This window comes from Alexandromys fortis, unplaced genomic scaffold (assembly GCF_014885135.2).
Source record: "Alexandromys fortis isolate MF-2015 unplaced genomic scaffold, M_Fortis_MF-2015_v1.1 scaffold_92, whole genome shotgun sequence".
NCBI lineage: Eukaryota > Metazoa > Chordata > Mammalia > Rodentia > Cricetidae > Alexandromys > Alexandromys fortis.
In genome coordinates this window covers 7,037,356-7,064,169 of record NW_026067972.1, presented here as the reverse complement: position 1 = coordinate 7,064,169, position 26,814 = coordinate 7,037,356, and the positions used below count along the sequence as shown (strand labels likewise).

Here is a 26,814-nt window from a genome sequence, read left to right as displayed (position 1 = left end):
CCTGAGAGAGAGAGAGAGAGAGAGAGAGAGAGAGAGAGAGAGAGAGAGAGAAACAGACAGAGGGACAGAGAGACAGAGAGGGACAGAGAGGCACACAGAGAGACAGAGAAGTATAAACTGTAATACTGTTTTCCCACTATGTAAATCTGCCTTCCCACTATGGCTTCTGGTACCAGCATGCTCGGCTATTCAAAGCGCAGAGTCAGGGATGCCCCATAGTTCAGGCTCCATGTCACAAGCTCAAGGGAGAAAGAGGCTGTCAGCAGGTGAATGGGGGTGGAGGGATACTGGAAGATAAAAGAAAGTCAATTCAGGAAAAGATGGTCTTGGAACAGCTGGGATGGACTGTGCCAGCCTGTGCTACCAAAGGGGTCTGGTCCAGCTCCTTAGCCCGTGCAGGGAAACAGAGACTCCTCAGGGTCTTCCAGGCAGGGGTGGCCTAACAGATTCTCTTTGGGGTCCTGAGGCCATCCTACAGGAGATGGGGCAGGAAGCTCCCCAGCAGGTCCCACACTAGAAGGGCAGCTGTCCTCCTGCCCAGCCTTTCTCTGGGGCAGTGTCTCAGAGGAGGCCAACGGCAGCCCTCGGTTCCGAACACTCAACTCACGCCTGCTCTGTCCCTTGAACTTGCCCAGGCCAGAGATTTACTCGTAAGGATTTAAATCTTTCCCGGTCATTCATTTGTCAGCCTCACTAATTAAGCAGTGTTAATTTCATTTACTGAAAATGGAAATTCATCCACCTCATTTCTCCCTGTTCATCCTCCACACACAGAATCCATCACTCCTTAGCTGCAGGCTGCGTAAAATTTACAGGACTAATTATGTTGTCAGGTCTCTTTGTAAACACAGTCCATAAAGGCCACTATGCTTGCCGGGTTGCAGTGCAAGGGCATTTCGTTGTTAGTTTAATTACTGGTTAGTTATTTAGGTTCTCAAATGTTTGCCTCATTTTCCCTAAATCAAATTAAATGTCCCAATTGATGTATTCTGTCTCCAAGGCCTCGCTCTTATTTCCCACACTGTTTAAATACAACTCCCTATCTGACAAGGATGCCTAGGAAAAGCCCCACTGCCTGAGAGCCTGAGCCCCGCCTGAGTCCAGTGCCTCTGGCCATGCTGAGGTTCGGAGCTCTCCTGGATTCAAGACGCTTTTCCATGGCAGCCTTGGGCCGGTCCTCTGCCTATGGAAATTGTGGAAATCCCAACACAAGGGGGCATTTCTGTTCCCAGAGTCCAAGGTGGCAGGGGGTGGGGTGGGGGTAGGGATGGAGAGCATTTCACTGCTGGTATCATAGAGCCGAGGACCACTGCAGCTATCTGTCTGATGTCTGTGTCACCAAGAAAGAAGTGTCGTTGCTCTGACTTCTAAAATTAGCGTTTGGGCCACCCTTCCCCAAACGCCTCTGATGTTTGGTTCCTGTTGCTGCAGCAGCAAGTGACTAAACACAATGGCTTAAGTAACACATTTCTTCTGAGTCCTGGAGGCCGGGACCTCAAGGTGGATTCCACTGAGTTAAAATCAGGTGTCAGCAGGGTTGTGTTCCCTCTGGAGGCCCCCCAGGGAGACCTGTTCCTTCTTCTGTTTCCAGCTTCTAGTGGCTGCCTGCATTCCATGGCTTGTGGCCCTCTTCCAGGCGCAACCGCATCACCCTGACATCGGCTTCTGCCGTCATGTCAGATTCTCTGACTCGCTTGCCTCCTTCTTTCCCTTATAAGAACTCTTACGATTACATCAAATCCACCCGGGTAATCCAAGATAATCTCCCCATCTCAAAGTCTTCAACTTAATCACATCTGCGAAGTCCCTTTTGCCATACAAAGTGACATATTTATAGGCTCTAGGGATTAGGATGTGGACATTTGTGGGGGGGCATTATTCTGCCTACTCCACGCCCCCTCCAAGTGCCTCTTGCATGACTTAATAAGGGAGTCATCAGACAGCTGCTGCCTTGGAACCAGTCCTAGGCTGGCCTAGTTTAGGATGCCACAGTACGAGAAGGGGCCTGCCAGCCAAGACTGGCATGGTATCCTTGTCTCTGCAGCTGGCATCTACTTCCTACTGACCGCTGACCTGGTGTTAGCCTTGTGCCCCAACATGCCCTCCACCTGCCTTGCTCTCCTTGAGTCAGGATAGTTCTGCAACCAGAATGTTCTACAGTGCCCGCCCCTTGTAACCCAGCACTGCAGCAGGTGGGGTGGCGCTTGTGGGTCCGAGGCCCCAGTGATAGACTGCGGTTTGAGAAGATGTTGATCTGTCCTGCTCATTGGAGATTGTTCTGCCAGGGCTCCAGGTGCAGAAGCTGATGACAGTCAGAGCTTCGGTCTATGGTAGAATTAAGACATATACATGAGGCCAGGCCTAGTAACCTAGACATGTAATCCCAGCTACTCAGGAGACTGAAGCAGGACGGCAAGTTCATGGCCTGCCTGAACTACAGAGTAAGTTCAAGGCCAGCCAGGGCAACTTAGTGAGATCCCTGTTTCAAAAGAAAAAGAAAAAGAAAAAAAAAAAAAAACAAGAGAGCTAGGCTCAGTGGTATAGAACTTGCCTAGATTTGGGGTCCCCAGTAAGAGTAACTGTCTGTATGTCTGTCTGTCTGTCTTTCTCTCCCATTCCTGAGTTTTAGAAGAACTGCCACATAAGGCTCTGTCAATAGGGTTGAGTCTCTACCCCCAAACCTTGTGGATCATCAACAGGAGAGTCATGGTGACAATACAGTAGAGTGGGGTTAGCAGGAGACAATCCCAGTCACCAGAGAGAGCCAGATGTGTGCTGAGATGTGTTCCATTATTGACTTTAACCTTTTTCCATTCTTTATACTGATGGTGGAAACAGCATTTTCTCAGAAGCCAGAGCCCCAGTAGCTGAATGTTCTGGAAGGATTCCCAGAGAATATCAAGACTAGTCGACTCTCTCACTCCTAGACCTTTTCCCTCCCTCTGATCCACTTCTTGTTATACCCAGCCACACATAATTCCTGAAACCCTGTAGTCTGGACGACTCCAGAATTTATTCACTGGCCCCAAACTAGAGTCTTTGTCTTGTTATACAAAGCTGAGTGGCTCCCATCTGGGGTCACTGGAACTAGGAAATCTGTGGCGTTAAGAACAAAGTACCCCAGGGACAGAGATCCAAGGCTTCCAGTCTCATTGGTACCTGACACACTATATGATCCTAATGTCACCCTGGACTGCTGGCGACTTGGCTAGTGGTGTACTGGGAATATTGGGTGGCTGAGCAGTGACATCATCAGGCTTCTGGCGTTCTGGTTGGTGATTTGGCAATGATGACACCAATCATTAGTAATGATGATGCTATATGAGGACCACTGGTGATTTGAGCAATAATGTTGACTTAATGGTTTCTAGATAAGATGATGATATCATGGGGTTGCTGGGGGTTGGAGCTGTGATGTCACACTGGGTATACATGTAAAGAGGAATCATGAGATCTCAGAGAGCCATTGGGGTCAAGAATGAGAAGTTCACGGTACAAGGTCAAGAGGAAATCCCAGTCAGATGAGGTTTTTCTCAGCTTTCTTGATATATTTTGACAAAAGGATCCTTGAGCTAAAATTCACAAAACACATACTCTAACCAGGAGTAGGAACTCTGTATCAAGGAGGACTCCTTTTTTGGGGAGGGGGTTGGAGACAGGGTTTCTCTGTGTAGCCCTTGCTGTAGACTAAGCTGGCCTTGAACTTACAGAGATCTCCCTGCCTCCTCCTCCTGAGTGCTAGGATTAAAAACATGTGCCACCACCACCCTGCAAGGAGGACTCCTTTACTTTCAAGTAACAGAGATGTCTAAAGCCAGGAGGAGATAGCACAACTGAATCCCAGCATGCCTGTGCCCATCATACTGTGTGATTACTTGCTCCTTGTGTACCTTATTCATGAAACCTGCTTCCCTCTGGGCAGCCATTCCCTTTACTATGCTTGTCTGCCCTGTGCCTTACACTTTGTCTAATCTAGATCCTGGAGATTTGTTTTGGCTTTGCCAAGAACCACCACTGTTGTAGCTGTCTCTGCCCCTTCCTCTGTCTTCTTCCATGTAAAGACCAAATTACCAGGCCTGGAGGGATGGCCCAGCAGGTAAAGGTGTTTGCCACCTAGCCTGACAAACTGAGCTTGATCCCTGGAACCCAGAGTAGAAGGAGAGAAGTCACAGGTTGTCCTCTCCTTCCACACACTTGCCATGCATGTAAGTGCCACACACATGCAAATAAATAATTAAAAATCACTCCAGAGACCAGATTAACAGAGAAAGGTAAGCCCAACTACTAAACGGATACCATGTGACATGTGGCATGTATTATGTATGCAAGTAGACCATTTTCCCCCTCTGAGACTCAGTTTTTCCATGTATAAAGTTGGGAGGCCACGATTCCTGCGTGTTGCACCAGTGGTTCAGGAAACAGGGCAGAATTGCCTTCCATTCAGAGTTACTGAGCAGCCCAGGGCTCCCTCCCCCCTTTTCCTGGCTTCACAGGTCATGAGCACTGTGCATGTCTACAGGAGCCGGGGCACCTGGAGTTTGTTCAGGGAAAGTAACTCATCACCACGGCCTGTCAAGGGGCCAGGCTGTGTGCTGCTCTTGGCCTCACCTGCCATTGTCCAGTCTCCCATTTTCCCTCTTACCTGTCCATGTCACACCCTTTGCCAGTCTTGGCTAACATGGAGGACATGTTGGAATCAGAAGCCCCAGTGGCTCACCTCTGGCTGGTGGCCAGCTGGAGGGCCCAGCAATGAGCTGTCTCAGAACTTGTAGGTTGATCCAGGAGTGACCGAGTGGGAGGTTGGGAGAGGAAGGCGCTCAGGGTCTGCCTGCCTGATGGACATAAGGGGCAAGAGTGAACAGTCCTAGCCCTTCAAGAGTAGCAATGGCCTTGGCCAGATCTAGATCTTTTCCCTTGGAGAATAACCCTTGGGGACCACCTAGGAGCTCACAAAGGGAGGTACTGCCAGCTTCTCCCCACCAACTTCAAGGCAACCCCCTACTGTGACAGTGGCTTCAGGGTGTTATGGGGTATCTACCAGAGAAGACTGCTCGGACATGGGTTTAAGCCAATAAAAACTCTTCCTTAGTTTGACTCCACTGGGTGCTCAGGGCCCAGTGTAGCATCAAGCCTTTTAAGCACAAAGGGGGGGGGGATTTTAAACACAAAAACCATGTCCTGGGTTGACACTCTTCAGGTAACAGGAACAGTTAGTCAGAAGTGAGACTACAGAAGCCAAAAAGCAAGTTAGTCCATTTAGAGCCTTTCCCAGAACTATGGACTTTGATGGATTAGGTCTTTGTTTTCATTTTGGCAGGTGGTGCTGTCTATGTGCTAAGTTTTATGGCCTGCATGGCTCTTCCATCATGGCGTCAGTTGTCTAAGATCTGGGTCTTTATAAGGAGACCATGAGGACCCAAGTTTGCTTCTCCTAAGACAGAAACATTTTCCTTCCTGTACCACCTCCTCCATGGCTCAGGCTGAACCCTAGAAGCATGCATTGTCAATGCGGCTCCTCCTCGCATGCATGGCCTGCAAGGGGTCCAGAGGGGGCTCCTGAGCAGAGCCTCAGAACAGCAAAGGAAGGTGGGCTTTTCCACAGGCCTGGCCTTTGCAGAATCTCTGGGGTGGCAACACCTGGAATATAGACGATAATAGCGGAGGTCATGTGAGCCCAGGGACTATGTGGGATGCCTTAGCAATAAGAAAGAAAGACATGACTAACCCAAACTCGTCAAGTTGGCCGCAAGATAACAGTTTCCTATCTCTCCCACACCACTGCACACCTCAGGACTGTCTACTTAGCAGCTCATGGCCAGGCTCTGCAGTCATCAGGCTAGAGGAGAAAGCCCGGGAACAGGGAGAGTGCAAAGGTCAAAGGCTGCCTGGGGTAGGAGGTGCAAGATGGAGAGCCATACTGGACTGTCTTCTACCTTCCTGGCTCTGGCTCCCTCAGCTTGGGAAGGCTGGGAGGTCTGGATGTGAGGGCTGGGTCCATGTGCTAGTTGCCTATCAGGAGAGTCAGGAGATGATGTGCAGGAGACGATGTGGGGCGGGTAGGAAAGAGGACCTCCACTGAGTGCTCTATCACTGATTACCAAGATCTGCATCTGAGCCGAGTGGGCCTTTGGACCTTGACCTGTTTGGCTGGAGACTTCCAGATATTGGAGGTCTCTTAGAGCCGGGGCACAGCCGCTCTTGGGAGCTGTGTAGTAAGATTATGAGGAGATGCTTCCAGGTGACTGCCATGGGCTGACCACAGACAGCAACAGGCCTTTGTTGCTCTGTCCTGCATGCTGAGCTGCAGACTGAAGCCTGGGCTTTGTGTGCTCCTCCTGTTCTTTTTCCTTCCTTTCTCCTCTCCCCTTCTTCCTCCCTCTCCTTGCTCTTCCTCCCCCATCCTCTATTTCTCCTATATCCCCCTCATCTTTCTCCTTCTTTGTCCTTTCTTTTTTCTTCTTCTTTAGTTTTTGAGACAGGGTCTAAACTAAGTTTTCCAGGCTGGCCTTGAACCTGCACGCCTCCTGCCTCAGCCCCTAAGTGATGGGATCACAGGCCTACATCACCAGGCCTGGTTAGACAATAGCACAGTGGTTCAAGCTTAGTTCCTATCCTTGACTGGAGATTTGTGAGGAACATGTGCTCGCCCCTAACCTGCATATCCAAATTCCTGCTGAAGGAACTCCGCCTCCCCAAATCCACTCACATTCTTCATGCAGCGATGGTCTGAGCTTGCACCCCTGTTCTGTACCTTAGAGAGACAGGTCACCTTTACCAAGGCCAAGCTCACACTTCCATGTCATAGTCATAGAATGAAGGCCAGAGAGGTGTCCCATCTCTCTCATAGGCACAGCCAGGTCGGGCCTACTCATCTGGTGGGCCCGGTATGGGGGCTCCCCTGGCAGAACGGACCGACCTTCATCTACAGTGTCCCCTCTTCCCTGGGCAGATGACTTCATGAAACAGAGCCGGGGCATGCTGCTGCTCTACAGCATGAAGAACCCTAGCTTCCCGGAGTACATCTTCAGCAGTGAGAGTGGCATCATGTGTCTGGACATGCATGTAGACCACCCCTACCTGGTGGTCGTGGGCTACTACGATGGCAATGTGGCCATTTACAACCTCAAGAAACCTCATTCGCAGCCCTGCTTCCGCAGCACCTCCAAGTCGGGCAAGCACACGGACCCCGTATGGCAGGTCAGCCTGGGACCTGGTGGGAAGAGCATGTGGGCTTAGGAGTCATGAACGAGGGGCCTTGGGGAGGAGACAACCACAAGCAAGGGACTGGGGAAGACAGGTATCTGGCCCAGGAGCTGGATGTGAGAGGGGACAGAGAGGGGCAAAGGTGAGACTCAGGAGTCCAAAGTTTTCTTTTAAAACTGGTGTCTATGGGGGCTAGAGAGATGGCTCAGCGGTTAAGAGCATTGCCTGCTCTTCCAAAGGTCCTGAGTTCAATTCCCAGCAACCACATGGTGGCTCACAACCATCTGTAATGAGATCTGGTGCCCTCTTCTGGCCTGCAGGCATATACACTGACGGAATATTGTATACATAATAAATAAAAATTAAAAAAAAAAAGATTTCTAAAAAAAAACAAAACAAAACTGGTGTCTATGGGAGGCACCTTTAATCCCAGCACCTGGGAGACAGAGGCAGGGAGATCTCTGGGTTTGAGGCCAACCTGGTCTACAGAACGAGTTCCAGGAAGCCAGGGCTACACAGAGAAATGCTGTCTCAGGAAAACAACAACAAAAACAAACAAAAAACAAAGAGCTGGGGTCTGCTGCCCCTAAGCTCCAGTATGAAAACCGTAGCTGTATGCCAAGACTCACTGGTCCATCAATACCGCAGCAGCCACAGCTGGATGCCTCAGGACCTCTGGCTCAGATCCTCATCTACAAGGCTCCTGGACCCACAGGGGACCTCATCTGCCACCCGAGCAAGACTTGGGGTTGTCCCCAGTTAGAAATGCTATTGCATGCCCTCTTAGTGAGGCTGGAGAGTCTGATAGGCAGTCTGGTTTTGAGCCTCTTTGTAGCAACCCCCTTCTCTAGCCAGGCTTAGCAAGGTAGGTGTGGCCTCTGACTCAGAGAGCAGGTCATTGCCACTGTGCCCCAAAGGTGCCCCCTCTCTTTAAACTGTGCACCGCTTTCATGGGCTGGTCTGAGAAGCTGAAGTTAGATTTCTGCCTCATGTTGCCCCAAGTCTCCAGGCTCTTCAGGCAATACTTAGGGCTCTGTCTTCCTCTGTTCTCCAGCCTATCTTTAGCCAGGTGTCTTGTGCTCACTTCTTTTGACCCTGAGTCCTTCGCCCCAGGCACTGGGTGTGCACTCTGGACAGGCCTGAGTGGAGAGTAGGTTTCTCAGGCCCCAGGGATACAGCACCCTCTCAGCTTCAACTTCTCCCCAGAGCCTGGGGCAAATGGTGTCAGAGAGGCAGCCCCCAAGCTACATACCTATCTCACTCTCTACAAAGTGGGGCCCAGAGGTTCTATACACCCAAAAGTCCACATCCCAATTCATTGTCTCCACGCACATGGAGGTCACCAAAGGCTTTAGAGCCCTGACTCTGCTCCCCCAGCCTACACAGCCATAGCTGTGTAGGAGTGGCCATAGTTGACTTGGTCACCCTTCCTCTCCTCAAACCCAGGATTGTAGAACTGATCCAGACCAAGCAGTCTGTTCCTCCCCTGCCATGCTCTCTAAATCAAATAGCAGAGCGGGGTAGTCCCAGAATACCCAGTTTATCTAGACAGCATGGTCTGCTCTCCTCTGTCCTGCCAGGAAAACAAACCTTTGCAAAATCTGGGGTCAGGCTACAGTCACGGCACGCGACGTGGACCCATCTGTCACTCATCTGTCCACTTCCTGTTTCCTTCTTTTTCGCTCACTGCCTCCATCATTCATCCATTCATTAACTCCTCCCTGTTTGCTCCTTGGTTGCTGAGGATGCTTAAGGGTCTCTGGAGTTCTTGGTGAGAGATAACCGCAGTCTGACCAGGGCAGGGCAGACTTCTCAGTGCTCGGTAAGCGTGCACAGAGGGAATGCTGTCCTCAGTGGGCACCAAAGGCAGGAGGCCAGGCAGATCTTTCTAGGGGACCTAACCTCTGATCTGTATTTTTATTTTTTGAGACAGGGTTTCTCTGTGTGGTTCTGGCTGTCTTGGAACTCACCTTGTAGACCAACTTGTCCTTGAACTTATAGAGATCCTCCTGCCTCTGCCTCTGCCTCTGGAATGCTGGGATCAAAGGTGTCGGCCACCACACCTGACTCCTGATCTGGATCGGAAGGACATCACTGTGACAAAAGGAACCACTGTGCAATAATAAAGGGCTTCGAGTACAGTGGTCCACTGGGAAATGGTGTGCCATTCAGAGCATGCACAGGACCAGAGCATGCGCAGGAAGAGAGGGACGGTCTGCACCCAGCAGGCACCCAGCTGGGAGTGTGCTTAGCTTGGGCAGCACAGATCTGCAGTTTCAAATGTAAGGTTAATACAAAAGTACAGTGTATCAAAAAAAGATGAGAGCGGAATGGCTCTGATAAAACCAGGGCCTTGCTTACTTAAGGGTCCCCTGTTGTCATTTTCTGCTGCCTCCTGCGGTACTTCCCAGGGGTCCTAAGACATCCTAAGAGCACAGTTTGACAATCACACCCGATCATCAGAGGACCCGGTGGAGATGTAACAGTCACCACAGTGCTTTGGAAAGGCTCTCTGGCTACAGTATGAGGTCTGAAGGCTGGGAGAGCGCAGAGTTCGTGGAGATGGAGATGCGGACATAGGATAGGAAGCTGTTGGGGCAGGGGCATCAATAGAAGGAGCTGTTTAACTATGGGGAAAGGGAAGAATTGTATTGCCTGGGCTTGGGGTGCCCAATAGGGCATCAGTAGATGTGGGAAATGACAGAGAGGAACGTATATGACCAGAGGTTAATAAAGAAGGCAGAGGGAAAGCTCCAGGATGTGTGCTATTAAGAGCCAGGCTGGTTGAATGAGATACCCAAGAGCTAAGAACCGGGTCCTTAAAGGGGCTGTACCGTGTTTCTGGACACGAGAGACTTCGTTAAGGACTTCAGTCAACAGTCTGAGGCATTCAGACCTGTTGGCCTTGGGAAGCCACAGGAAGCTGCAGAGCCCGGGTTTTCAGACAGTGCTCATGTCTGTCCTATATAGCACAGGCTCCTTCCCCAGGCGGCTCCTGGGTGTCTGAGTCCTGAACAAACCCTACTGTGAAGCCTTAGCTAGCAACCACTTCATAGTGTACAGTTCTAGAAAGGGAACAGGAAGAAAGCATGAGCAGAGGCTGGTCCCATGCTCAGTCGTGTTCAGGTAAGGGGAAAAAGAAGAATTCAGGGCAGTGTTCCCACGCTGGTCCCTGGGGTCTCACTGATCCTCTGGACCCTGTTGGTAACCCTTTCCTCTAAGCTTTATTCCTTCCCTCTCATTTCCACTCTAGGAGAATGTGTGTGATCTGCACACACACACACACACACACACACACACTCACATGCACGTTCACACAGGCACACAATGCACACACTCACACGCGCACACACGCACAAGGCACACACATACTCACGCACACACACTCACATGCACACACGCTCACACACATGCACACACGCTCACACACATGCACACACTCACATACACACACATGCACACGCACACAGACACACACACACACGCTCACATACGTGCACGCGCAGGCACACACACGCACACTGGGTATGAGGCTGCTAAGTGGGGTGTGAAATACAATTTCCATGAGTGCTAGCGTCTGCTCATTAAACACTTCCCTTTGCAGCTCCCCTGCGCCTCTTACAGCCTGGCCTTTGACACTTTTGTCCCCTCCCCCCTTTAAAGGGACCATGTTTGCACAGAAGGGGAAGTGGTCTCAAGATCCATCCATATTGTGCCTTACAGCCTCCCAGTGAAAGCACAAAAGAACCCGCTACCCAGACAGGCCCAGGCAGGACTCAGCCTTGCCTCCTGCAGCAGCTCCAATCTGATTCACCAGGCCTAGGGGCTGGATGGAGAAAGACAACCCCCCCCCCCCAACAGCCATGGTGACAGCTGCGGTTGCAGGCAACAGCAGTTACAGGCAACAGGCCTAGGTTCTTGGCCTCCCTCTCTGGACCTCAGCTTGTGACAGAGGGAGGGGACTGGACAGGGGTCCCAGCATGGGGGGTCTGGAGGGAGTCAGAGGCTGGAAAGCTCTGGGCACCCAGCCCCACCCCGGCTTTCTGGGACTTGGCTTGGCCAAGCCTCCACATCTGGCAGCAGAAACTTGAGCCTCAAGCGTGTCATCTTCATAAGACAACAGCTCCGTCTCCAAAACACTTTCCCATATGTTTGCTTCCAGCCCTGAGAAGACGGTGGGGCAGGGTAATTAACCCGGATTTGCAGATGGAGAAATGCAGCTCAAATCTGGGATTTGGGAGCAAGATTCTGGGAGCAGGAGCTGGTGTCGGATTGAAGGTGGGAACAAAGGGGACTCTTTCAAGAAAAAGGTCAAGCCTAGAAGAGGGGACCGACTCCTTCCCTCAGTCATGGAGCAGGGAACAGGCCCTGGTTTGCAGCCCTCCTTCCTAGGATGATGGCAGTAGTGAGGATACTAGCTAGCTAGAGACTTTGTTTGTTTTTGAGACAGGATCTTGCTCTTTATCCCAGGCTGGTCTAGAACTCATGATCCTCTTGTCTTCTGAATGCTGGGAGTCAGTTCACACAGATGCCATGAAACTGAAGGTTTGGCCCCATTAGCCAGTATTTTTTGAACATTTACTATATCCAGTGTTCTGAAGATTTTACATACAAAAGATATTTTTACTTCTCAGTTGTTATCATGACTTCCATTTTATAAGTGAAACACTAGTTGTGGGGCTCTGACTTTTCCAGGCAATGGCTGTGTGGGGAGATTAAACCAAGAACCAGGACTTCCCACAACCATACTGCTAAAACCACTACTGCCCAGAGCGCATCTTAGGGCAATGCTCTGGCTGATTCTGTGGTCCCAGGTTGGAAGAAGAGCTGGCTGAAATGAGATTGAGAGGTCTCATCATACAGTTCTGGAAAATGGGCTCCCAGAACTTCTGAGCCCTAACTCAGCTCTCTAACAGAATTCCAAAACTTGTGGCTTGTGATGCTTCAGGTCAAATGGCAGAAGGACGACATGGACAACAACCTTAACTTCTTCTCTGTGTCATCTGATGGCAGGATTGTGTCATGGACCCTCGTAAAGGTGCCTGTTTCCCAGAAAGGGTCATGGAGGGGGAGGTGGGAGGAGCTAATGGCAGAGCTCCTGAACCAACCCACCCCTCACCTCTCCCCATCCCTCTCTGACTATAGAGCGAGCTGGTTCACATAGACGTCATCAAGCTGAAGGCGGAGGGCAGCACAACAGAAATCCCCGAGGGGCTGCAGCTGCACACTGTAGGTAGGAGCCCCAGCCCTCACCCCTCCAGCAGGACAAGACCATTGACCCCCAGCACCTCAGGATCGGTGACAGTGGCCATTTACTTTCCCAACGCTCTCTCATTTGTACTGGAGCCTAGACTGGCGGAGCCCAAAGAGCCCAATCTCATGGGCGGAGCCCTTGAGCACCCGGCACACACCCCTATTCAGGCAGGTCCTTTCCCGCGTGCAGACCCCGCCCCCGTTTATGCAGATCAGGTGCTGCTCTGCAGAGCCATCCCCGCTTAAGCAGATCTAAGCCCTGTTTACCCAGATCCCGGCCCTGTTTACTCAATTCCTACCCTGTTTATGCAGACTCCATCCCTGTTTGCACAGACCATGTCCCTGTTTGCAGACCCCCATCCCTGTTTACCATGACCCTGACCCTGTTTAACTCAATTCCTGCCTTGTTTACCCAGGCCCCCATTCTTGTCTGTAGAGTCCTAAAGGCCTAGGGCAAGCAAGCCCGTGGTCCAGTTTCTGCCTTCCTGGCCTGAGCCCAGCCCTCTCAGCGGCCCAGTTCTATCTGTCCTACACTGAGCTGGGTGGGAGGTTCTCTCTGTGAACCAGGCTAAGTCTGTCCCCTACTCTTCCAAGGTTGTGGCACTGCCTTTGACTTCCACAAAGAGATCGACTACATGTTCCTGGTGGGCACAGAGGAGGGGAAAATCTACAAGGTGAGGCAGCATGCCCCACCAGCTCCTCACAGGGGCCTCCAGACCTATGCACCTAGGGCGGGTATAGAACACAAAAAGTCCCGCGCTGACACCATCTAGTGTTCACTGCTCTGAAGCCTTTGGGGGTGGAGGGGGGAGAAAAAGGCATTTCTTTTTTAAATGTTTTTAATTGTTACTTATTTGTGTGTGTGTGTGTGTGTGTTATGTGTATGTGCACATTCATGTCATACTGAGCATAGGTGGTCACAGGATAATTCTGTGGAGTTGGTGGGGCTCTAACTCCAGTCTTCAGGCTTAGTGCAAGCACTTTTAGCCACTGAGTTGTCCTGCAAGCTCTTTTTTGTTTGTTTGTTTGTTTTAACATTTATTTTTTTGGTGGTGACGTACATGCATGCCGCAGTCATATATGGAGGACAGCAGACAGCTTGTAGTCTTCCTGGGGTTGAACTCAGGTCATCGGGCTTAGCAGCAAGCACTTCACCTGCAGAGCCATCTCTCCAGCTGAACAATGCTTGCCTTGGTCCACTCGGGTGGCAGGAAGAGGGGCTACAATCGGGAAAGGTGATGGAGAATCTAGAGAGCAACTTGAGTCCGTCTCTTCCCTTCTCTCCTAAGAGGCAGATATGAGAGTAGGGGCTTGGGGGAGCTAGAACATTCTGGGCAGACTTCCTGGAGGAGATCTGGACTCAGCTGGGCTTTGAAGGCCAGGTATCAAACAGATTCATCTCTGAGTATGAGGGGCAGAGCTGCCAGCAGGACACAACCTCACAGCCGGTGTTCTGCCGTGTCTCAGTGTTAGTAGGTGAACATCCCTCTGAACCTCCATCGTCCAGAAATAGCTTTGCTGTGAGCTTTTCTTAGGCTCAGAGACTCAGAATGTTAATTACAGACAGCCTCCCGGGAGCCCCAGAGGCCCAGCCCGAGTTGGTCTGAATGCAAAAGAGGTCCCCACCCCCTCTCCACCCCTCCCAGTGGCTGTGGGAGAGAGGCAGGGGAAGGAAAGACTAGTCACTGTGTCTCCTGGAGGGAGGGAGAGAGGCTGCTGGCCAGGACAAACACTGAAGGGGAAGTCAGGGGTTCTGAGTCCGCTCCTGGCTCCACACCTGCTCTTGCCTGTACAAGGTGGGGTGATGCTCACTGTGGCGTGGATGATGTCTGAGCTGCGGGGAATCCAAGGCTGTGTCTACCAAGGCGCTCGCCTGGACAAAAGATTAGGCTGTGTCGCATCCTTGCCCAGGGTGTGAGACCCACTTTGCCTTGAACAGAGAGGGAAGTCGCTTTCTTACTCAGTCACCTTACTTCACCCTCCAGGAGGGCTCCATGCCCAGCCTGAACCCCAGTCCTTCCTTAAGTGCTTTGGGAATTTGGGAGTTTGGGAGGTGATGCAGGTGGATGATGGACAGCCGGGCTCAGGTGCTGATCCTCTAGGGCTCCTAGGGAAAAAGGTTACAGCTGGCTTTGCGCTTTCCGTTGAGCCCAGCTTTCCTGAATCATCCATCCCCTACCCTCCATAGTGCTCTAAGTCCTACTCCAGCCAATTCTTGGACACCTATGATGCTCACAACATGGCAGTGGATGCTGTGCTATGGAACCCATACCACACCAAGGTCTTTATGTCCTGCAGCTCCGACTGGACAGTGAAGATCTGGGACCACACCATCAAGTGAGAGGCCTGCCTCGGCCCTGCCCAGCCCCAGGGCCTCCCCTCAGCTCTGGCACTACGAACCCTCTGAGTTATGGGCTTGATCTTTTTGCCACTGCAGGACCCCCATGTTCATTTATGATCTGAACTCAGCTGTGGGTGATGTGGCCTGGGCACCATATTCTTCCACTGTGTTTGCTGCGGTCACCACGGATGGGAAGGTGAGTAGTTCTTCCTCACCCTGCAGAGCCACCATGGAGACCTGGAGGTGTCTCAGGATCTCTAGAGAGCCTGCCACATGCTACCCCAGGTCAGTAGGGGACCATGGGACATAGAACCGTGTATTTTAAAGGGCAGGCTATGCAGGGAGGTGTGGAAGAATCCTTCATCACAGGGGGCCTTAAGGAAGGACCTTGGGGAGCAAGCCCTCTGGAAAGCTGAGATGCCATCCAGAAGTTGTCTTCCTTGAGGTCTCATGAGGGAGTTAGACGATGCCTAACCTCTGGGCCAGTCGCTGTAGTAACCCCACTCCCATCTCCAGAAGTGCCCAAACTGGTCTGAGGAGTTTGAGTAGAGTGTGACAGACACTCGGAAGCCACCTTGGTGGGGACCTTCTTAGGTGCAGGCTTGTTTTCTTTATGGAATTTGACAGAACCTGACGAGCACCTGCACCCAAGGAAAGAATCTAGCGATTAAGGCATCGCCCTCATGTCAATCAGCGCCCATGAACATGTTACTAAGGGCCAGCACGATGCTCCGTTCCAGGCTAGGATCTGGCAGTTCAGGCACCCGCTTTTATGAGCTCACGTTATAGTAAAGAGGAAGACAGAAAACAGGCACCATGTTCTCACCGTGTTAGAGCCGAGGACCAAAAGAGGGTGGTGCATGGATACAAATGTTTATAGCAGCGTTATTCATAATGGCCAAACAACGAAAGAAGCCAGTGTCCATCAAGTCATGAATAGCAAGCAAGGCAATGTCTATGCAAAAGGATCGTATTCAGCAGACAAGGAACATATGATAACATAGATGGGCGTGAAAAGCTTATGTTAAGTCAAACAGGCCAGACACAAAAGAACAAATATATGGTATGTCCAAAATAGATTTGCCCTGTATGCCTCATCTCAAGAGATGGGTCTATAGAGATACAGAGTGGATTTGTGTTTGCCTCAAAGGGGTTGAGAAAAATGGGAAGTGACTGTTAATGAGTACGAAGTTTGCCTTGTGGGCGAAGAACACACTCTAAAATTGCTTATGATAATGGCTTGATAAGTGGGTATGCCTAAAACCAAGAAGCGTATACTTTAGGTAGGTTAAATGGATGAGATTTATAGAATGTGAATTATCTCAATAAAGCTGTTATATCGAACAGAGAAAGCCAGGCTTGGTACTTCATGCCTATGCCTATAATTCCAGCATGCAGAAGGTAGAAGCCAGAGATCAAAAGTTTGAAGCTGGTCTGCATGACGTAGTAAGTGTCAGCAGGCCAGACTGAGCTATAGAGTAGGGTCCTGGGGTGGCAGTGGGAGCCAGGTAGTTTCTTAGGAAAGGCTTCTTTGGTGAGGCGAAACTCATACTGGAAGCTGAATGGCAAGTACTAGTCTTGAACCTTTATTTATTTGGAGGCGGTGTCTCTCTATTATGTAGTTCTGCCTGTCCTCTTATGTAGACCAGGCTGACCTCCAACTCACAGAGGTCCACCTGTCTCTGCCTCCTGAGTGCTGGGATTAAAGGCGCGTGTCACCATGCCCTCCCCATAGGAGTAGCGTTCTGAAGATGAGGTGGGGAAGCTGTGCACACTGAGGCTCCAGGGAGACTGGGAGAAATCGTTTTAAAGGGAAGTCAGGGCACTGCATGGAGCACAGACTGTAGCTGGGCAAGAGCAGAAGCAGGGACACTGGGAGCTGTCACAGCAGGGGCTGATAGCGATTCGGACTCCCGGTGAGGCAAAGATAATATCAAACATTACTGGGCACTTAGTCATCAAAGTCAGAGCACTCTGTATTTATTAGCTGGGATAAACCCTGGGCTCTGTCACTTACAAGCAAGTTAGCCTCCAATAGCTTCCAAATCCTCATTTATAAAATCGGGATAGTAACAGAACCGCCGTATGGAGTGGTTGTGAGGGTATAATTAGATGATCCAACCTTGTAACACTCCTGCCCAGAGCCTGGAACATGGTAAGTTTATTAGACTGGATAAATGGTAGCTGCCATTACTGGTTCTTTTTACAAAGCTTCGGGTTTCTTTGTGGTATTTTTATACATACATGACATTATAGTTTGTCCCATCTTCTTCCCTCACTGTCCTCTCCATCCCTCTGACTCCCCCTTCCCTGCTCCCTTTGTCCCCTCTAACCCTCCCCTCTGCTTTCATGCCACCCCCCATAGCTGCTATTAATATTTAGTCTGCATAGACTTAAGGTTTCTAATCTTTTTCATCCTCGCTCCCTCATCACGGGAAGAAAGGTAACTGACATGAAGCCCCCCACCCCCACCGCTGTCTCCAGCTCAGCTTGCTGTGGGGTTCCCAGAAAGCCCAAGGTGGGAGACCAGGACCTCCTTTACGTGACTGTTGACACTAACCTCTCCGCAGGCCCATGTATTTGACTTAGCTGTCAACAAGTACGAGGCCATCTGCAACCAGCCCGTGGTGGCCAAGAAGAAGAACAAGATCACCCACGTGCAGTTCAATCCCATCCACCCCATCATAATCGTGGGTGATGATCGTGGGCACATCACCTGTCTCAAGCTCTCTCCTAACTTGCGAAAGATGCCGAAGGTATGGGCTCTGGGAGTCTGGCTGCCATCAAGAGATAGGGGGTGATAGGGAGGATCAGAGGCCACCCCAAGTTTCTGGAACGAAGGCTTCAAGGTAAGGATAGTGCCACTGTCTGAATGGAGAGGCTGGGAAAAGGTTTTGTGAAGTAAGAAATCAGTTTGACCTGCTGCGTGTGAGTTTCCTGGAGGGCTGGAAGGGGGGTGATTTCCAAGGGGCAAGTGGGCTTGGAACATGGGGGAGGCGGTCATCATTGGCTTATTTGGAAGTGCAGGATGTTGTGGGTATGACAGGTCACCAGGAGAGGGACTCAAGGCTTAGCTGAAGCATCATTGCTGGGCTTAGAGTTTCAGCTCCAGTGATCCCTGAACTGGGAGCCAGGAGTCTACCCAGGGAAGGAGGAAATGAGCCATGAGCAGGGTAACTAGGTCAGCAGCGATGCAGGCCTCCTTCTGAGTTCTGGATTCTGTTTCTTGGGTCTTTAATGATGAGAAGACCCAACCCAAGGACCCCAAATGTATGACACAAAGCCCAGAGCAATGACTTCAAATCTATACCTGAGCCCAAATTCAGATTTAAGGCTCAGGCTTCACAGTGCAAGCCTTAGAATCCAGAGCCTCGGGACCCAACAAAAAAATAAAACAGAACCCATTTGTATGTGAAAGCAGAAATGACTCTTTGCTCTCTGCCCAGCTTTGGGCCAGGGTCAGGGTCGGCCAAGTAGCCCTGACCATTGAACCTCCAGGGTATAATCTGAGGCATATACTGCAGTTTGGGGCAGGGTCTGGGGCTGTCTTGTTCAGCTACTGTCTTCTTCCCCAAGTGTTCCTACCCAGCCAGGCACTGTGCACCATCCTTTGGATACTGGCATAGACTATTCCCCACCATGGCCAGGGAGGCATGGGCTGGAAGTATGGACGCCCGTAATTGTAGCCAGCTGGGGGAGGGGGTGGACTTGGCTATAAATACTCAGAAGGCTGCTAAGCGCCTGCAGCTGTGGCCCGCAGGCTGCGGTGGGCTCTGGGGGTTGGGGGAAGTCAGGCATGGTCTAAATCTCTTTGCTGAGCCCAACTCCTTGGCCTCCAGAGGGAGAAAGGAGGCAGCAATGTTTGTGGAACAGATAAAATCTGTTCTTAATTTAATGAGGGGCAGGCTTAAGATGGCAGAGCTGGACAGCCCCCTGGGAGGATGATGGCCACCCTTTAGGAGAGGGGCAAAGCCCTGACACCGTGAGCATGGTAGATATGAAGGAATACTACCCAGTTGATCCTGGGGAGCAAGATTTATCATAGTTCCATCTCCTCACAAAGCAGGGGTCATTTGTGACTGAGGGAGCGAAACTCTGACTCAGGAAACCTAAATCACCCAGAATCTGAGCAAGGACAGCGGGGGCTAGCACTTGGGAGTATTAGAAGTTCCTGTGAGGTGACCCTGTCAGCACTCAAGTGATTCATACAAAAGGAAGTCCCCTGGGCATCCCTCCTGCCCTTGCCATCATAGGTCAAGAGCTGCCTTTCGTTTCCTCCTGTATGGTTGGGAAAGCAAGGCTCAGGAAGGGACTTGTCCAGTCTTGGGGGAACTAAAAATCAGGTTCCTTAAATACCAAAGGATGGAGTAAGACTGAGAAACAGTTTAATTATGGAGAGAGAACGGGAAGATAGAAAAGACAACCATCCTGTGCCTCCCCCAAGCGGAGCAGTGAGCCACACCAGACTGCGCGCCAGGGGCTGCGGGAACAGACCTGGGAGCAGGTGTGGCGGTCAAGGCCAGAGGAAACTGGAGCTCTGCAGAGTAGCTGCAGCTAGATGGGGCCAGGAAGGAGCCCACTGGCTTTCAGGCTCCCTTGACCTTACAGCCCCAGCAGGTGTGGCTGGGCAGGTGCCAGGAAACAGTGGGCACAGGTGGCAGAGAAGAAAGAGAAGGCAGGAGGGAAGACAGCTGCCCAGACTGTCTGGGCACAGTCCACATCCCACTGTCTGGACAGCAGGGGGAATGTGACTGATGTGGCCTGCTACAGAATTTTTAAGCCTGTGGGCCAAACATACCTGTGCCCAAACTCCATTTTCTCAGGGCCCAACTTAGAAGTGGAGGCACTAGAAGGCTTGCAGGTGGGACCAAGGGTCAGATACTCAGGACCTGAGAGACAGTCCCCACCGCATGGAGTCGCATGGAAAACTGTCTGCTCCCGTGCGGCTCCCGGTGCTTTCCCCAACCCTGGGTACATGACACATCAGGTCTAGCTTCGAGTGGCACCCCTTCTCCAGCCGATGAGAACACCTGTGGCCTAGTCCTTGCCTCCCTCTCCTGCGGCAAGCATCTATCTCCTCTTTGCAGGGCTGAGCCTGGGTGGTCCTAACGAAAAGCTCTCCCCGGAGCCTACAGCTCTCCCTAGCCGACTTCTGAGAATCTAGGGATAAAAATGCCGTTTCCCACTCCTGCCGGCACGGAGCCCCGGCTGAGCCTCGGAGCTAGAGTTGGAATCCTCCTCCCAGGCCCTCCGATGAGGCTCCGAGTCACCTGACCTGAGCAGGGGAAGGACTGAGTTGCCAGCAGCAGGAATCCAATATTTGCTGGGCAGGGGAGGGTCAGGGAATAGCTAGGGCAGGCTGGGCAGAGGAGCCGGTCCTTCACCATCCCCACGGTTATCTCCCTCTCCCCAGGAAAAGAAGGGGCAGGAGGTACAGAAGGGACCAGCTGTGGAGATCGCAAAACTGGACAAACTGCTAAACCTTGTGAGGGAAGTAAAAACCAAAGCCTGAGAGACTGGCCCCAGGCCCTGCCCTGCTCTTTGAATCCAATATGTCCAGCCCTCTGCCTGGGTACCAGGGTGCCTAAGCACCAGGGATGCGTAAGTGCCTCACTTTGATTAAGTCCCAGTATTTGCTTTCCTCGGTCTACTTCTTAAGATCACAGCACCTTTTCCTGTGACTTGACCCTCAACCTCCATTATACTCCCTTTACACAAATAAACCTGTTTGAAAACTCACCTCGTCCCTTTGATTTTTTTTTTTTATCACACAGCCCCCAAGAAGAGGAGAAGTCTCAGAGTAAGCCATAGTTCCATTTATTATCCAACAAACAGTGGGAGGACCAGAGAAGGGGCCCAGCCCGGACACCCTCCCATTATTGCCATGGGTTCCAGTTTGCTTCCCCAACCTAGAGAGCCCAGAGGCCCTGAGCTTAGGGAGGTAAACAGCCCTTGGCCCTTGGGATGGAGCAGAGAGTCCAGATGGCCCTGACCCTAGCACCAACTCCTAACCCCCCACTCCAGGTCTGTCTCTGAAGGGCTACTCAGGGCTTTCTGAGTCAGGCTGGCTACAGTCTAGGCTGCTGGGTCCAGCTTCAAATAGACTGGACTCTAAATTCTGGACCCCAGACTGGCTGAACTGGATCAGACGCCACACTCTGACTCTGGTACACTCAGGTCCAGGACTCCAGGGTAGGCCAGGTGCCTTCAGGGCTGCAGCAGGTAGCTGCCTTCATGGCTAGGCTTCTGGGGGGGTGGTGCCTTCTCAGGACAGGGGCCAGGGCTAGAGTTGGGACTGGATTCTGAGAGCGAATCGACGTCAGTAGAACGAGAGTGGCAGGCCCAGCAGAGAATGACCCAAAGCAGTAGCAGCAAGAAGCCTACAAGGCCGTTGCAGACGATGGCGATGAGGGCCCCCTGGGAGATGGCTGCCCCCATGACAGGCAGCACCCTCAGGCCAGCACAGATTGCAGAGCTGCCTCAACGGCAAGGCCCATGCCGAGGCACAACTCTGGTATGGCCGACGTTCCAAGGAGGCTGTCCTGTCCACACACAATGATTCCTGGGCAGTGGAGATGCCCACATGCAGTCCAGAGCCTGGGGAAGTACAGAGGAAAGTAGAGGGAGGTGAGGAGGAAGAAGTGGGCAGAAGCCTAAGGGGACAGCTCCCCTCTCCCACCTCTGGCCTCTCAGGCAGAGGGCACTGAGTTCCAGCAGGCTCAAGTACCTCCATCCTCGGGCCTGGCTCTGAGCACCTGGTGCTGTGGCACGGCCAGAGTGGGCAGACAGTAGTAGGCAGGCAGCCTTTATCTCATTTTCTTCGGAACTGGTGGGTAAAGCCTAGCCCTGCCCACCAAGCCTCTAGCTTTCAGACATGCTGTTGGTGGGCGGGACTGAGGTGGCCCAAGGCCCAGGAGGAAGAGGATTATGACCATCATTGTAGAGGCTAGGGCATCCTCTCTTTCCCAAGGCTGCAGTAAGCCAGTCCAGGAAACCTGCAGAGGTGCCAGCTCGCACAGAATGGAACTTTGTGGAGGCCCTGGCAGGAATGTGTGGGTCTTGTATATCCAGGGCTGTGTGCTGAGGTGTGCCTTTCCCTGGAACTTTGCCTCCCTGGGTCAGGTGTGTGTGCATGAACGTTACACCTTCCTGCCTCTCTGTCCCTTGCTGGATCCGCATCCTTGTCCCTCCATACCTACCTCTGTGAAGGTGTGTGGCTGTCTGTCTCTGCGTCCCTATCTCAGAGTGTTTTGAGTGTTTCATGTGTGTGTGTCTCATTTCTCCACCAGTCTGTCTCTGTGAATCTCTCTTTTCACGACTCTATGCCCCTCTGCCCTCTGCCCTTTCTCCATGGGGTCGGCATCTGTGGTTCTGTGCGTCTCGCATGTGTCTCTGTCTTTGTCTATCTCTCCTCCAAGCTATGTCTCTTGTCTCCGTGTGGGTTACTGTCTCATCTCCGTTCAGGATCTCTGTTTCTCGACCCCCTGCCCGTAGGGGAGCACCCCCCCTTACCTGAGTTAAGCCCGGTGCGCGCCCGCGGGAGGGTCCGGGGCAGCGGGATGCTCAGCGCCGACTGAGGCTCGAAAGCCTGCGGGCGGGGGGCGGTGGGAGGCGGGCAGGGGCGACGTCCACTCCCCGGGCCCTCCCCCTGGGCCGCGCAGCCTCCGCCGGCCGCTCCCGCCGGGGCGCGACCGGGCCGGCCTCTGCCGCGGGCGGTCTGCGGAGAGCGGGCACCTCCTCCCCCTGGGGCGGCGCCTCCTCCGCGGCCGGGGCCGCTAGCTCGCTCGCTCGGCGGCGCTCGGGCGGCGGCGGCTGGAGCGTCGAGGAGTTCGGCTGGGCTCGGCTGAGTTCGGCTGGGTTCGACTGGGCTCGGCTACGACGGGAGGGAGTCGGCTGAGCTCGGCGGAGCTCGGCGGGCAGCAAAAACAGCGAAGAGCCCCGCCTCGTGAGTGGCCAGCGGCCTGCGGCCCTTCGGGGGCGGGGCCATCGCTGTGCCGCTGCCGCCGTTCAATTGGCTGGTCGGGCCAAGTTCCCGCACCATTGGTTGTGCTCTGGGGTGGGACACGACTGTCCTGGTGCAGGAGAAAAGGAGGGAGGGGCAGAGGGGGGTGGCGAGAGTGGTGGTGGTGGGGGATGAAGGGGCCACTTTGTTTTGATTCATCCCTTGAGGGTGGAGGGCCAGGCTCACCTTTTTGCAGGGATTTCTTGCACCTTCCACACCTGGAATGCACCCCAGGCGTCCACCCCTCCATATCTGGGAGAAGTCTGTCCCTGTTATCTGGAAAAAGTCCACGCGTCTCCACACCTGACCCTCCCCCCCCCTTATCTTCCTACATCGCCCGTGCCCACTCCGCCTCATCTCCTATAGATTGCCCCTTGTCCTAAGAACAGTGTGATCTCTGGTAACACAAGACCTTTGTTGCGTTTTACTGATTTCTCACCCAGTGTTGGTCAGGAGCTTGTGCTTTGCTTGCTGGAGAGACACCTGAAGAATGGCTCAGGGAGCCTGAGACACCTGAAGAATGGCTCAGCTCTAGTTGAACTAGATCCGCGCTTGGTGGATGCCTGCCTCTTCGTCCTGATAGCTCTCCTGAGACCAAAGCAGTTTGGACAGGAGCGGTCAAGCAGGCCTTCCTCTCCCTGATCCTCACAAGGGTTTTGGACTCATGCATGCCACTGAGCTACATTCCGAGCCCTCCAGTGATTCCTAAGTGTTCTTGTCTGAGCCCTCTTGCCTCACATACATATTGTCCACCGACGATCAGTTTTATCATGGCGACTCTCACTGCCGCATACTCGGCCTTAACTTCTCTGTGGAATACTACGCTCACAGCAAAATGTCTACTGGAGTCGCGGTAGTGCTGGTTCACAGTTCCACTTTCTAACTTTGTGGCGTTGGGCAAATTTCTTGACTCTCCTAACAAGGGCTTTCTTCTCTACAAGATGGTTATAATAATAGCTATTTCTCAGATTTCTCATTAGTACCACACCAACTGCAACAGCAAATGCCGGCTGACATAACCCCCAGGACCAGGTGGCTAAGGGACAGGGCCCCTCCTTCCAAGAAGCCCGCTGGAAACCTGGATACGATTTGAAGAGGAGAAGGGGAAGTAATCTGAAGGGCTGAATCATCTAAAGCTACTGTGTTAGAGGCTGTCTAAAATAAACTACGGACCCCGTGGAGTTTGTCAGAATGGATTAATTTTAGTTTCCCCCCTGTTACCCAGCAGGGTGGGGGTATTGTGAGGAAGATCAGATCAGTGATAGGAAAGAGGGGAGACATATGGCCGCACATCTGAGCGTAATGTGAGCGAATTTGTGACCCCGCCACAGGGGTCCGGATTTTATCCTGGAAACAGTGGGGAGTCACTGAAGAATTCTGAGCATCGGAGTGGTGTGATCATACCCAGAAATTAGAGGGATGATTTGGGCTGTTGGGTGGAAGGGAGCTTTGAAAGCATTTGAGGGTGAAAGGAAGACAGGGGTATTGATGAGGAGCTAAAAATGTGGCTGGCAACCAGAGTGGGAGGGCGTTTGGGGTACTCAAGAGCATCAGTAGGCAGAGTTCAGAAAACAGGGGGAGCTCGAAGAGGACATTTCGGGGTAGCTGGTTAGTAGCTGCAACACGCTGATGCAACGTCTAGTGATAACGAACACACAGGAGGGGCTGAGGAGATGACTCAGCTGGTAGACGCACTTGCCACCAAGCCTGATGACGAGTCCAGGCCTGGGATCAGTGTGGGAACTTGAGACCTGACCCCAGTTGTCTACTGCCTTCCACGCTCCTCACTGTAGTACATGTGTGCCCCCCACCTAATAATCACTGTAGTACACGTGTGCCCCCACCTAATAATCACTGTAGTACACGTGTGCCCCCCACACATAATAATCACTGTAGTACACGTGTGCCCCCCACACCTAATAAATATAATTTAAATGTAAGTTTCAGCAAAGGACTTGGGCAATAATGTTTGGAGATGTCAAATTTGAGGAGCCAATGAGATGCTTTAGTGGAGCTGTTCAGTAGGTGTGGGTAAGCGACTCTGAGGTCCAGCAAGAATGTCCAGTGAGTGTTTACAACAGGGTGAAAGAAAGTTAAGTCAAAAACACTATACGAGCTCACTTAAGGAGAGTCAGAACTGGTTTAAACTGTCCCAAGAGCCTGCTGCATGTCCTGGTCATCCCCACTCTCGTATGGTCTCTAATGTTCACATGGTGAAAACAAGACTTTGAGCAATACCAGATATCAAAATCTTACTGTGGAGGTAGTCAAGGGGAGATGGGTGGAGGGGCTGCTGCTGCTTTTGAGATGCAATCTGAAATCCCTCTGATTTGCTTGACTTTGAACTGCTCAACAGAGGTCAAGAAAAGGGAGTCCAGCCCACTAGTGTGACCCACATGATAACCTTAGGGAAGTGGGGTGGGTGGCGTCCAGAAAGGTTAAGAACAGAATAGCAAATGCTCGCTATTTCTACACGTTACTGCCAGACACGGACACATCATTTTCTCTGTATACAGTTCCAAAATATCCTCAGAAACTAGAATCTGGATCTAGAATGTCCCTCAAGGCCATGTGTTACAGGCTTGGGCCCCAGGTTGGCACTATTGGGAGGGGGGACCTGTGGAGTCACTGCAGGGGTGCTCTTGCAGGGGACTGGGGAACTTGAATCTTTTCCTCTGTTTTACTTGTCTGGGCCAAGAAGCAGGTAGCTTTGCCCTCTTTCTGCCCTGATGTACACAAGCCCCAAAGCAACTAAGCCAGGAAGTCACAGACTCCTACAGAACTGAGAGACAAAATAACCCTTTTTACTTTAAAGTTTTTATTATATGTATGATTTCTGTAGTGTGTGTGTGTGTGTGTGTGTGTGTGCAGGAGTCGCACAGTGTGGAGGTCAGAGGATAACTTTTAGGAGTTGGTTTTCTCATCTCATCAGTGAGTTCCAGGAATCAACTCAGATCATTTAGGCCTGGTGGTAAAATATTTACCCACTAAGCCATCTTGCTCTTTTTTATTTTTTAAAGTTGACTATCAGCCAGACATGGTGGCTCATGCCTTTAATCCCAGGTCTCGGAAAGCAGAAGTAAGAGGATCTCTGTAAGTTCAAGGCCCGCCTGGTCTACATAGTGAATTCCAGGACAGCCAGGGCTACATAGTGAGACCAAGTCCCAAGAGACAAATAAATAATGTTGAGTATCTCAAGTGTTTGTTACAACAATGTAACTCACTGTCTTAGTTACTTTTCCTATTGGGGTTGTTAAATACCCTAACAAAAGCAACTTAAAGAAGAGTTAAGGGGCAGGAGAGTGGCTGCTCTTCCAAAGGTCCTGAGTTCAATTCCCAGCAACCACATAGTGGCTCACAACCATCTGAAATGAGATCTGGTGCCCTCTTCTGGCCTGCAGGCATACATGCAAAACAGAATATTGTATACATAATAAATAAATCAAGAAAGAAAGAAAGAAAGAAAGAATGGAAGGAAGGAAGGAAGGAAGAAAGGGAAAGAAAGTAACCCTGTCTCAGAAAAATAAACAAACAAAACAATGATGCCAAACCAAACAAGAGTTTATTTTGGCTTTCAATATGAAGTTGTAGTCACCATGACGGGGAAGCCACATCAAATCCACAGTCAAGAAGCAGGGAGTACTGTATAATTGTGTTCGGCTTACTTTCTCCTTCTTATAAAGTCCTGAATCATCTCAGCTCAGGGAATGGTGTCACCCACAGTGGACAAGTCTTCTGACGTCAACTAACCTAATGGAAGTAATTGCCACAGCCACACCCAGGTGGTTCTAGGTCTCATCAAGTTGACAATGGGAGATTACATATGTGTGTGTGTATGTGTGTGTGACAATAAATTCACCCCCTTGCCAATGAAGGGCAACTCAGCCAATACCTCTGAGGGTTATTCTACAGGACCACCATTCAAATACAGGTTCTTTGGGTAATGTCCCTTCATGATCTGCTTAGGTTTCCATGAGATAGGAATATGGTTTCTAATAAGCCCAGTACCCTTTGA

General features: G+C 51.6%; 2 protein-coding genes across 3 annotated transcripts in view; one reads left to right on the top strand and one right to left on the bottom strand.

Moving 5' to 3' along the window:
* The window catches only part of Dnai1 (dynein axonemal intermediate chain 1), a 66,101-nt gene extending 45,565 nt beyond the window's left edge, over nt 1–20,536 (top strand). For both annotated transcript variants that reach the window (XM_050156111.1, XM_050156112.1), the window contains 8 exons: nt 6,950–7,197; nt 12,152–12,241; nt 12,349–12,436; nt 13,051–13,130; nt 14,645–14,793; nt 14,894–14,993; nt 17,368–17,553; nt 20,211–20,536. In XM_050156111.1, coding sequence (XP_050012068.1) covers nt 6,950–7,197; nt 12,152–12,241; nt 12,349–12,436; nt 13,051–13,130; nt 14,645–14,793; nt 14,894–14,993; nt 17,368–17,553; nt 20,211–20,309 — 1,040 coding nt within the window. In that variant the 3' untranslated portion in view covers nt 20,310–20,536. The remainder of the gene's footprint in view (nt 1–6,949; nt 7,198–12,151; nt 12,242–12,348; nt 12,437–13,050; nt 13,131–14,644; nt 14,794–14,893; nt 14,994–17,367; nt 17,554–20,210) is intronic.
* Nucleotides 20,537–20,598: 62 nt separating this feature from the next.
* Enho (energy homeostasis associated) lies at nt 20,599–22,718 on the bottom strand. The gene is made up of 2 exons (XM_050156041.1): nt 22,310–22,718; nt 20,599–21,394 (listed from the first exon to the last, which is right to left on the bottom strand). The coding sequence occupies exon 2, from the start codon at nt 21,233–21,235 to the stop codon at nt 21,005–21,007; it is 231 nt and encodes a 76-aa protein (XP_050011998.1). The 5' UTR covers nt 21,236–21,394; nt 22,310–22,718; the 3' UTR covers nt 20,599–21,004.
* Nucleotides 22,719–26,814: the final 4,096 nt, after the last annotated feature.